The sequence below is a fragment of the Sardina pilchardus genome, chromosome 1 (genome assembly GCF_963854185.1).
Source record: "Sardina pilchardus chromosome 1, fSarPil1.1, whole genome shotgun sequence".
Classification (NCBI taxonomy): domain Eukaryota; kingdom Metazoa; phylum Chordata; class Actinopteri; order Clupeiformes; family Clupeidae; genus Sardina; species Sardina pilchardus.
In genome coordinates, this window is record NC_084994.1 from 12,797,653 (window position 1) to 12,810,197 (window position 12,545).

General features: G+C 46.5%; 1 protein-coding gene across 1 annotated transcript in view; it reads left to right on the forward strand.

Annotated features, from left to right (window-relative positions):
* Positions 1–4,882: 4,882 nt before the first annotated feature.
* Positions 4,883–12,545, forward strand: part of kat14 (lysine acetyltransferase 14) — a 15,194-nt gene continuing 7,531 nt past the window's right edge. The window contains exons 1-7 of the mRNA XM_062553100.1: positions 4,883–5,023; positions 5,549–6,007; positions 6,810–6,931; positions 7,758–7,879; positions 8,730–8,911; positions 9,261–9,407; positions 10,084–10,524. Of these exons, the coding sequence (XP_062409084.1) occupies positions 5,611–6,007; positions 6,810–6,931; positions 7,758–7,879; positions 8,730–8,911; positions 9,261–9,407; positions 10,084–10,524 (1,411 nt within the window). The 5' untranslated portion in view covers positions 4,883–5,023; positions 5,549–5,610. The remainder of the gene's footprint in view (positions 5,024–5,548; positions 6,008–6,809; positions 6,932–7,757; positions 7,880–8,729; positions 8,912–9,260; positions 9,408–10,083; positions 10,525–12,545) is intronic.

The window sequence follows — 12,545 nt, forward strand, 5'->3', positions numbered from 1 at the left end:
TCTGTACGTGTTCTACTTTACAAAAAACACCAATATTCCCATCTGCTGTAAAGGACAACTCCAGTTTGAGAACAAGCTAGCCGCCATCTTGGCGGGACGAGTCCGTACAAGTCGATTGCCAAATGCTATACAATCTGCTGTCGACAGACACAAAAGGAGGATAGTTCAGTAACTGACGAGAGGGTGGAGCCTGAACTAGTAGCAGTGATTGACTGCACAAACAGTCCTTTTTTAACACCCTCTCTTTACACTGACACTTTGTGTTCAGACTCTGAACAAAACAAATCATTATACCTCTGCGCTACTATGGAGAGGGTCTCTGAACTTCAGAGACCCTCTCCATAGTAGTACAGAGGTATATTGGGTTTTTTTTTTAGCCTTAAAGAGTGATTTACTTTGGTGTTATCGTGTAAAGCCCGCCTCAACGGTTGTGAGTGGTGCCTGGATTTAGGAAAATGTGGAAATGAGCTTCAATGGGCTCTTGGCCAGGATGACCTGCAGAGCAAATCCCAAATTTTCCGGAAGTTCGTCAGAGTTTTCCCAGACGACTTGAGCGAGGCACTTAATTTTTTATTTTTTTTTAAAGTATATTTTTTTGGGCTTTTTGCCTTTATTTGTATAGGACAGTGGAGAGAGACAGGAAGCAAGTGGGAGAGAGAGAGGGTGGGATTGGGAAATGACCGCAGGCCGGATTCGAACCTGGGTCCCCATGAGGCACTTAATTAACTTGGTGTTGCTCTGGGGGAGAACGGCCCTTGTAATATAATGTACATATGTACAGTGCCTATAGAAAGTCATCATACCCTTTTGAAATAGTTACTTTTTTTTGTCTTACAGCATGAAATCAAAACCCATTTTAAAAACAATCTTTTCCAGTTTTATTTACAAATTTAGCTGTACAACATCAAAATAATGAAAAAAAGGTCAACCGTTCTGAAAATTAATAAAAAATTAAAAACTAGAATAACAGGGTTGGAAAAGTCATCATACCCCTGACATAATACTTTGTAGAGCTACCTTTTGCTTTCATTACAGCCATCAATCTGTTTGGATATGTCTATTATGGCGTTGCACACCTAGATTGGAGAATATTTGCCCAATCTTCCGTGCAGAATTGTTCAAATCCAGTCAAATTCTGTAAGGAACGGCGATGGACTGCTCTCTTCAAGTCAATCCACAGATTTTCTATAGGATTTAAGTCAGGGCTCTGACTTTGCCACTCAAGGATATTCGCCATCCTATATTTAAGCCACTGCTTTGTTCTTTTGGCAGTATGTTTAGGATCATTGTCGTGTTGGAAGGCAAATGACCTGCCCATCTTCAGCTGTCTAGCAGAGGGACACAGGTTTTCCTCAAGAATTTGGGTGTACTTGGCAGCATCCATTTTCCCTTCTATCCTGACCAATTGCCCAGTCCCTGCTGAAGAGATACATCCCCGCAACATAATGTTGCCCCAACCATGCTTCACACTAGGTATGGTGTGTTTTGGGTGGTGTACTGTGTTTGGTTTTCACCAAACATAGCGCTTGGAGTTCAGTGCAAAAACACATCTGAATATTCTGCTACCATGTGGAAAAAGCTTTTATGGTCAGATGAGACTAAGATTGAACTTTTTGGAGACTAAGATTGAACTTTTTGGACTGAGCTCCAGGCACTTACCAAACACAGTATACACAACCAAACACACCCAAAACACACCATACCTAGTGTGAAGCATGGTGGGGGCAACATTATGTTGTGAGGATGTTTCTCTTCAGTGGGGCTGGGCAATTTGTCAGGATAGGAGGGAAAATGGATGCTGCCAAGTACACCCAAATGATTGAGGAAAACCTGCGTCCCTCTGCTAGACAGCTGAATATGGGCAGGTCATTCGCCTTCCAACACGGCAATGATCCTAAACATACTGTCAAAAGAACAAAGTAGTGGCTTAAGGATAGGATGGTGAATATCCTTGAGTGGAAAAGTCAGAGCCCTGACTTAAATCCTATAGAAAATCTGTGGATTGACTTGAAGAGAGCAGTCCATCACCATTCCCTACAGAATTTGACTGAATTTTAACAATTCTGCACGGAAGATTGGGCAAATATTCCCCAATCTAGGTGTGCAAAGCTATAATAAAGACATATCCAAACAGATTGAGGGCTGCAATGAAAGCAAAAGGAAGCTACACAAAGTATTAAGTCAGGGGTATGATGACTTTTCCAATCCGGTTATTCTAGTTTTTAATTTTTTATTAATTTTCAAACTGTTGACTTTTTTTTCATTATTTTGATGTTGTACAGCTACATTTGTGAATAAAACTGAAAAAGATTGTTTTTAAAATGGGTTTTGATTTCAGGCTGTAAGACAAAAAAAGTAACTATTTCAAAAGGGTATGATGACTTTCTATAGGCACTGTAGGTGGTCAACGTGATTCCTCCGCTGACCGACTCTTCTTGTTTCCGGCGTCAGGAACCGGGCATCATGCGCGACCTGCGCGCGGCCCTGCGGTGGATCCGGAACAATCAGCAGCTGTTCCGCGGCCAGGTGACGGAGCCGAGCGTCCTGCAGATGGACGAGGAGGAGCGCGCGGACGCTCTGAAGTCGGCGCTGGAGTCGGACTACCCCGAGGCCAAGGACCCCTTCCTGTTCGTCTTCCAGCTGCGGCAGGACATGGACGCCTTCGTGGACGCCTGCGCCGACCAGCAGGGCCTGCAGATCAGCTGCATGTTCCTGGAGACGGTCGCCTAGAGACGGTTGCCTAGAGATGGTTGCCTAGAGACTGTCGCCTAGAGACTGTCGCCTGATTGCAGGAGTGGGGAGTGGGCCTGTGTGTGTGCGTGTTTTGTGGGGGATGATGACGGCAAGAAACCAGTCACTGGTGGTGGCTACAATATCAACTGAATGAGCCTAGAGACGGTCGCCTGACCATAGTGTGTGTGTGTGTGGTGTGTCTGTGTCTGTGTGATGGGGCAGGGATCCTGTCACTGGTGGCTGCTAGACGTAGCTGTCCCCTGGAAGAAGGCACACTGATTCGACAGATGAAATTCACTGTGGGTGACCGAGGGGTGTGACCGTTGCCTTTCTTTCAGACCGAAGGGTTTGTTGATGTGTTATTATAAACCTGTATAGTTTTTATTTTTATATTTTGTTTTTGTTTTTATGGTATAAGGGAAATGTTATTTTTCATAGGTTCTACAGCATTTTATGTTATGGAATGCATTTCCAGTGTTGATTTATTTTTTTTATTTTGTTTTCCCCTTCTGATGTGTTATTTGACGACCTGCTGACCCTCTAAGCAAAAACACTCTTCATTTTACAAGAGGAACTGGCCTCAGACTTAAGCTATAAACTGCTTTCTTTTCCCTCCTTTTCCTGCACTGTCCACGCAGAATTTCGTAGCTACTACACGTATGTGTTGCTTCGCAGAGCTGTAAAAAGTCACACGCACGTTTACGTAACTCCCCTTCCAGTGCTTTATAGGCGTCCACGCCGTATACACTGATGTTTCTTGGTTTCACACACTCTTCACCTGATATCTCGGGTTGCCCTCTCCAAGTCCTGATGATGTATCTGTTTATTATAACACATGTCACATGCATCACCAAGCCCCCTTCAGCTTGTGTACTTCTATGTTTTGTTACTTGCTGCTGGCTACCATGGCAACTCAGAACATACAAGATGTGCTTGTCACACTATCTTTAATCTGATATATGTACATAATGTATTTACTAGCTTTCAGCAAAACCTTTTGTTTTCCCAACTTGTATTAAATTGTCTTTTTTTCCCCCTCTACTGTGTAAGGAGCGATTTTTAAATAATATTTCCTTTTTTATCTGTAATTACATAATTCTACCATTGTCCTCTGCTTTTTTCACTTCTCCATGACAAGTGATTAAATGCACATCTTTAGTAAATCAACTTTGGTTGTGTGTTTTATAATGTTTTCATCATGTTACCAAGCACGGTGACCTTCATATGGAGCTGACGAGCTATTCACATTTTAAATGTAGGATGTCACTGGAGACTAGTTATACTGTAACACCTGGCATCGTCATATATTACCAGTCTGGACCTATTCTTCACAGTCTGTGGTCTGGGTCTGGACCAGCAGAACATTTTCACCATGCATACAACAGCTCCATAAACTTTGCCCCGGAAGTAGTTTCACATGAACCTCAACCTCAACTCCGAAGATGGCTCCTTGTTATCAAAACGTCCTCGCAGAATAGCGGTGCCCGTACTGCATAGTGTGACTTTACAGGTGGTGAACCACTAGGAATGCAAGACAGCTATGTCCACAACCTCTAAAGTTGTCTTGGGACTGTCGGTGGGTCTGACCATAGGTACCGTGGCTGGAGTGCATCTCAAACAGAATTGGGACAGAACGGTAATGTGAACAGTCAACGGACTTGCTATGTCCAGCTAACATTCATTAGCTTAGCTAAGCTATCCCATCTACAAACCCCTCATCATGTCAGCATCAAATAAATATTTCTCCTGAAGTCTTTGTTAATGCTATGTTTGTGCAACTCATTATTTATTTATTTCATGCCCGTGCTTTGTTTCGGGGAAACAGTTAACTGCATGTGTTGCTAGTTAGCGAGCAGGCTACATGCATGGTCTGAACTAGTGAAATAGCATTGCTCTGTCCTCGTCAATGACTGTACGGTTCCATTCATATATATACCATTCGTTTGTTCTACACTTTATTTAGAAATCGGTAAACTTAGTTCATTCATTCTGCGAGCTTGTGTGCTGCTACTAGATTGGCTGCCTTTACTATTAGCCGCTAACCTTCATGTCTTGGCGCAGCGACTGCACGAAGGAGTGTTGCGCGACTTGGAACGAGTGGAGCGGAAGAGGGAGAACCTGCGGTTGTTGGCGGAGCAGATTCAGCTGACCCAAGAGCTGGAGACGGAGCGGCAGCGCAGAGAAGCGTCCGCCGCCGCCTCCGGAGCGACCCAGAGCCCGTAAACTACACCGGCGCCGTTCCGTTCCAGGTGGTGTGTGGGGGGTGACCCCGCTGTCAGAAGAACCTTGGGTGAGCGATGAGATGCCCTTCTGATGATGTTTTTTTCCATGTGTGGTGTTATGTGTAATCTCCCTAGACGATCTTCCAGTAGACTCCCTCAAGTAGAGCTTAGTTCACTCGTTTCTTCTTGAAACATTGTATATGGTAGTTAAACCTGATCTGCTACTTTTTAGGGCAACAGATCAGTGATGGTGCTTCTGCCAAATCACTCATAGAATTAATTGAATGTCATGTTGCGAGACGTATTGGTCATGCCAGTGGTGTAGTCTAGTTCGCTGTAGTGGGCATACTGTGATCAACTCCACATGTTAGTGTCTTTGACTATTTAAAGTGGGTATACTGCGATGATGATTATTTTTAATTGGGTATACTGTATCAAGTAGAAGACTGCATCACTGCGTTAGCTGTACGACAGACAAACGGTATGCAGACAGACAGTATGCATTTCCCGTGTCCATTGCCAGTCCTTCCACACACAACACTCATCTAAATGTCATCTCTGCATTTCTGTTTGTTTTGTTTGTTTGTTTTCAGACGGTTTCTCGGTAACCGTCACCCACAGTTACTGCTTGCCCTCCTCCGCCCTCCCCAAGACCATGGAGGTGGCGGGAGGAGGAGGCAGCAGCAGCCAGCGGGGGGGTGACGGAGCAGCAGGAGGTGGGGGGGGAGGAGGAGGAGGAGGAGGCGCGGAGGAGGAGGAGGAGACGACGGGCCCGGGCTGCGTGTCGACCTCCGAGGGCCTGGAGGAAGGCGAGGTGGAGGGGGAGACGCTGCTGATCGTGGAGGCCGAGGAGCAGGAGCACGACCAGGCCTCGCTCGACCTGTCGCACGACCAGAGCGGCGACTCGCTCAACAGCGAGGACGCCGCCGAGGACGCCGAGACCAGTGGTGGCGGCGGCACCGGGGGCGGCGGCAGCGGCAGCGGCGGGAACAGCTGGAGCGACGACACCACCGCCTTCCACTGCGAGAAGTGCCACAAGTGGATACCATCCGGTGAGGGCCTGGGAGGAGGAGGAGGAGGAGGAGGAGGAGGAGGGAGAGGGGGATGAAGGAGATGAAGGAGGAGGAGGAGGAGGAGGAGGGAGAGGGGGGGATAAAGGAGAGGAGAAAGGGATAGAGGAGAGGAGAAGGTGGATACCATCTGGTGAGGGCCTGGGAGGAGGAGGAAGAGGAGGAGAGGGATGAAGAAGAGAGGAGAGGTGTATGAGGAGAAGGGAGGAGGGTTTGTTTGCACCTGGATAGATGTACACAAGTCATGTCGCAATTCGGAGTGAATATCCATATATAAACTTGAACACTAAACGCTTAAGCTCAAAACCCTCTTCGGAGCATAAAAGCTCAAAAGCCTGATCTCTCTCTGTTGCGCGTGTTGTGTGTGACGCTGTCCTGCTGTGTCCGTCATCAGTGCCTCCACCACGGAGACGCTTGGTGCTGTGTGTTATAACGAGATATCCTCCCGTGTGTTATAACGATATATCCTCCCGCTCTACTGGTAGTTATTGTGTGATACAGCTGTGCTGGCAGGAGGAGAATGTGAAGCCTTATGAATGTGCCTGAGGCCTGTGGTCTTCCTTTCTTGAATAAAGACTGGATCTGAGTTTAAAAAAAAACATGTGTCTGTCTCTGAGCAGTTTGTTCTCCCTCCTTCTTCTTCTCCATCCATCCATCTTTCACTTTTGTGTTCTTTATCTTTTCTTTCTTTTCACTTCTCTCTCTCTCTCTCTCTCGTTTTCTCTCTCTTTCTCTCTCCCTCTCTCTTTCTCTCTCACTCTCTCACTCCTCCCTGGCTATTTAGGGCAGTTGCGAGGGGAGCAGCCCAGCTACCTGAAGGGGGACAACTTCTTCAAGTTCACCTGCTCCGACTGCGCCGAGGACGGCAAGGAGAGCTTCGAGAGGATGAGGCTCACCTGGCAGCAGGTAACACACACACACACACACACACACACACAGACACAGAAAAAAAAAACCTAGATATTCACAACATTCTTTCCGTGAAAGGTTTTTACACAGAACTTAACTATTAGCTTGCTTGCTTAGTCACATAAGTATATTTGGGTCTCTTCAAACAAAAACAAAAGTTTTTTTTTACTCTCAAATGGTGATCAGCAACAGAGACAAGCTCAAACCTCAAGCACAAAGCACAAGTGTTGATTGAACAAAGCAGAAAAGATTGGCTGCTAGTGACCAAACTACTGTTAGCACGTCTTTAATGGTTTAATGAGTAATGATGCAGTCATTCCACATCAGTTCAACAAATGTGTCTTGCACTTTGTGGCCTGCTTGGGTTTACACCATTGAACCATAAAAACCCAACAGAGTGGTTGTCACCTGTCACCAGGTGATCGATTTGGCTATGAGGGTTGTGTATTCTGTGGTCCATGGGATTTGGAAGATATTTATGGAAGTACATTACCGTTCAGTCATAAAAATATCCATGGTTTTTTTTTTTGCTTGGAGGATTCTTTGAAGAAAGTTTGCAGAACAGAGTTATTATTTCAACTGACCTTATATAACCTATCCCTGGTGTATTCCCTGTCAAAAGGTGGTAATGTTGACCTGACCATGTATTATCTGTAAACAGTTGGTGATGTTGGCCATATATAATCTATCCCTGGGGTTTCTTACCTGTAAACAGGTGGTGATGTTGGCCGTATGTAACTTATCCCTGTTGTTTATTCTCTGTGGACAGGTAATGATGTTGGCCATGTATAACCTTTCCCTGTTGTTTATTCCCTGTGAACAGGTGGTGATGTTGGCCATGTATAACCTTTCCCTGGAAGGTACGGGCCGTCAGGGCTACTTCAGGTGGAAGGAGGACATCTGCGCTTTCATTGGACGGCACTGGAACTTCCTGCTCGGCTCCAGGTGAGGGATAGAGCACCGGGTGCCTCTCATCATGCCTCCTCGATCCTCGATGCTCGATCCTCGAGGGGCGTTCCCACTGATCTATAACTAACACTGGATAGACTATCCCACTGTTTCCCCCCCCATCATTCTTTATGTAGATCAGTGAGGATCGAGGCATCGAGGAGCGAGGGAGGACGTATAAATGCTGCATGAGAGGCACCCCTTACCACTCTCTGGGTGCCTCTCATTTGGTCTTTTAAACATCCTCCCTTCCTTCCTCGATCCTCGTCCTCACTGATCTAGATAGAGAATGATGGGGCGGCAACAATGGGATAGTCTATCCAGTGTTAGTTATAGATCAGTGGGAGGAGAGAGTTTGAGAGCCACCCCATCACTTCACTTCAGTTGACCACGTCATACCCACTACTGTGCTGCTGGTTCCCAGTTTTGCTCTGTCTCTGTTCTCTTGTTTTCTAATGTTCTCCCCCCACTCCTCTTCATCTTCACTTTTCCTCCTTCTGCTCCTTATTTCTTCTCCTCCTTTCATGTCCTCGCCCTTCTCCTGTTTCTCTTTCCTCTCCTCTCCCTCCCACCCTCTCATATTCTCTCCTCCCCCTCTTTTCCTCCCTCTCCTCATATGCTCTCCTTTCCTCTCCTCTCTTCTCCCCCCTTTTTCACTCCTCGCCCTCTCCTCTCCTTCTCTCCTCTCTTCTTCCTCCTCCCCCCTCTCCTCTCCTCCCCCTCTCCTCTCCTCTCCCTCTCCTCTCCTCTCCTCTCCTCTCCTCTCCTCTCCTCTCCCTCTCCTCTCCTCTTCCTCCTCCTCCTCCCCCTCTCCTCCCCCTCTCCTCTCCTCCTCTCTCCTCCACAGGAAGAAGACCTCTACCTGGTGGAGTACGGTGGCTGGCTGCCTGTCAGTGGGCAGTCCCACGTTCTTCCGTTCCGGTGCGCAGGAGTTTGGAGAACCGGGCTGGTGGAAGCTGGTGCAGAACCGTCCTCCAACTCTACGCCCCGATGGAGACAAGACCTCTGTGGCCGCCCTCAAAGCCAAAGGTACACTCACACACACACACACACACACACACACACACACACACACACACACACACACACACACACACACACACACACACACACACACTCCATGGAATAGTCTATGGCAAAGAAAAGACCTTTGTGGGTGCCCTTTTGGCTTGCAAGTTTATGATGTGAAACGTGCTTGTTTTGTTTGTTTTAATTCTATGATTTGGATCGTCATGTTTCATGTGTTTCAGTGGAGGAGGTGATAACACTAGATTAGATTGATTAAAGGAATAATTATCTTTCTCCCTCTCTCTCTCTCTCTTCCCCCCCCCCCCCCTCTCTCTCTCTCTCCCCCCCCCCCCCCCCTCTCTCTCTGTAGCCCCCAGTAAGCCTGCTCTGGACCCCACCATCACGGTGGAGGGTCTGCGTAAGCGCGGTGCTCGTAACCCCGTGGAGAGCGCCATGCAGCTCAAGGAGAAGCGCTCGCGCACGCAGGAGGCCAAGGACATCCGCCGCGCACAGAAAGGCACGCTTCACACACACACACGCACGCACGCACGCACGCACGCACGCACGCACGCACGCACGCACGCACGCACGCACGCACTTACATGGTTATGTCAACACACACACAAACACACACACACACACGCACATGCATGCACACATAAACATACACTTACATGGTTATGTCAACGCACACACACACACACACGCACATGCATGCACACATAAACATACACATGCATGATTATGTCAAGACACATACATATAACACCCTCAATACGCATGTTTTGTGAACACACACATGCAGACAGACCCGTGCACATTTACACACTCACACACTGTCTGAGAATATAAAGGCATGGAGGGAAGCAACACATCTCTTGTTTCTATTATCTACACAGAGTTGAATAGTAGTTTAATATATTTATATGCATATATACAACAAAATATATAAACAAAATGCTCTTATCAGTGTTTGTTGTGACGAAGAAAGTAATGGTCTGTCTGTATCTGTCACTGCCTGTCTGTATCTCTCTCTCTCTTTCTTCCTCTTTTCTTTCTTTCTTTTTTCTTTCTTTCTTTCTTCCTCTTTTTTCTTTCTTTCTTTTTTTTCTTTTTTTCTTTCCTCTCTCTCTCTCTCTCTCTCTCTCTCCCTCTCTCCCTCTCTCCCTCTCTCTCTCTCTCTCTCTCTATAGAAGCGGCCTCGGGCAGTTCCTCGGCCGGTTACGGCGAGCGCGGCGGCCTGATGGTCTCCGGGGGATACGGCAGCGGCGGCAGCAGCAGCACCTCGTCCACGCCCGTCAAGATGTCCTCCTCGTCGTCGGGGGCGACGGGCGCGGCATCAGGGCGGGGCGGTCGCCGTGGCGGCGGCGGCGGCGGAGGAGGAGGAGGAGGAGGAGGAGGAGGTCTCGGCGGCGGCGGACTCGGCGTGGGCGAGCTGGTGCTGGAGAAGGGCGAGGTGATCGACTTCTCGTCCATGAGCTCGTCGGACCGCACGCCGCTCACCAGCCCGTCGCCGTCGCCCTCGCCGGACTTCTCCGCCCCGGGGACGCCCGCCTCGCACTCGGCCACGCCCTCCCTGCTGTCCGAGGCCGACCTCATCCCCGACGCCATGCCCCCGCAGGCCCTGTTCCACGGTGAGGACTCGTGTGCGCACACACACACACACACACACACACGCATGCATGCACACACACACACACATACATACCAGGGATGGAAATTAGCCACCCGCCACCCGCCAAATGCGTGTAGTTTTGCGCGCTGGCGGGTGAGATATGTCAACACACCCGCCACTGTGGCGGGTAAGCAACTACCTCTACTTCTAGTTGTTTATTTCATCAGGATATTAGCAGTCGCCACAGAGATAAGAACACGCCTTGTATCAATATCCCCAACATTGATAGATAGCATGGACATGACGATCACAACAAATATTCTGGAACGCCTTAGAATGTTGGCTCTCATCATTGCGTCAGTGGCCATAAGAGCCTAGCCTACGCTTCCAGTTAAGGTGGCAGCTAGATAGCCTACAACCATTGACTGTTTACATTTACAACGAGGCTACCGGTTAATACGTGTAGGTAGGAAATACATTGGATATATAACAGATATACCAAAACTCCGAGTCATGGTACCTAAGTTAAGCACGCAGCCAATTAAACATGACCAAGGAAAAAGTGAACGGAACAACTCACAATGCCATACCACAGTAACCTACCTAAATCATAGAAGTTAACATTGCAAGACACTTATCTTTTCTATGACGCCAGAAATATTTTCCTTCGTTTTTTGAACATTCATGTTATTTAATGAAAACATGTGTCCTCGAACTATGTGTGACTATTTTTCTAAAACCGAATGAAACCTGATTATGTTCACGTACTTTTTAAAGTGACCGGCACTCAATTAGACCTACACACCACCCCTAAAATATCAACAAGTGTAATCAATAGGAAGTATTCAAATGAGTAATTATGCAGATCCTAAAATGCTATAAATTGTTAACAAAATATATAAAGTGTATGAATTCATATATGAAGTAGAAACAAGACAAGCCATTTTCTGTGTGTGTGGAGGGTTGAGCAGAGACTAGGATTGCCACTGCTCTGAATGATCTGTAGCCTATCCCGCTTAAGGCAATAATGTTTTGCCTGTATTTTTGTAATGTAATAGACACGGTCACACTTTTTAAAAACTATTTCAGCTTGTGTAGGCCTATCAGTGCTTTCTTAACATATTGAACACAATACCGCGATAATAGGCTACCAAAAACCGTGATAATTTTGGTCACTATAACAGTGGGTTTAAATTTCCATACCGTTACATCCCTACTTGGCAGTATAATGTATGGAACGGTTGAATATTGGCTGGTAAAAATGTTGAGTGGCTGGTAGATTTTAAAATCTACCTGCCACAGTGGCAGGTGGACAAAAAAGTTAATTTCCATCCCTGATACATACATACATACATACATACATACATACATACATACTGACACACACATCGCACACACACGCACACATAATGACCACACACACACACACACACACACACACACACACACACACACATACATGCATACAGTACATACTGACACGCACACACAACACACACACATGCACACACACACAACACACATACCCTCGCGAACACTCTTCCATGGTGAGGACTAGTGCTGCCGCGATTAATCGACATAATCGAACTAATCGATTATGAAAATTAGTCGATGCCATTTTTTTTAGTCGACTAATCGTTTCGCTATTGACCCCCTATTTATTTTTGGTCTCCCGTCTCTAACGGCTGTAATGTTATTCATTCTGTTATTAACTCTACAAAAGTAGGCTGATATTGATATCATATCTATATCTATGGCTATATGTCATGTTTTGGCCCTTCAGTTGAGTTAAAAATTAAATAGACACAACAAAATAACAAAAACTTGATTTTTTTAAAGAAAAATAGTCGGTTAGATTAGTCGACTAATCGAAAAATTAGTCGAAAGATTAATCGTTAGAAAATTAGTCGTTAGTGGCAGCACTAGTGAGGACACACACACACTTACGCTTACACAAACCTACAGTTGACACACACACTGCCTACAGCATGTTAACTCAAAGCAAATTAAATCGCGGAACAGATGGAAGAATAAAGTGTT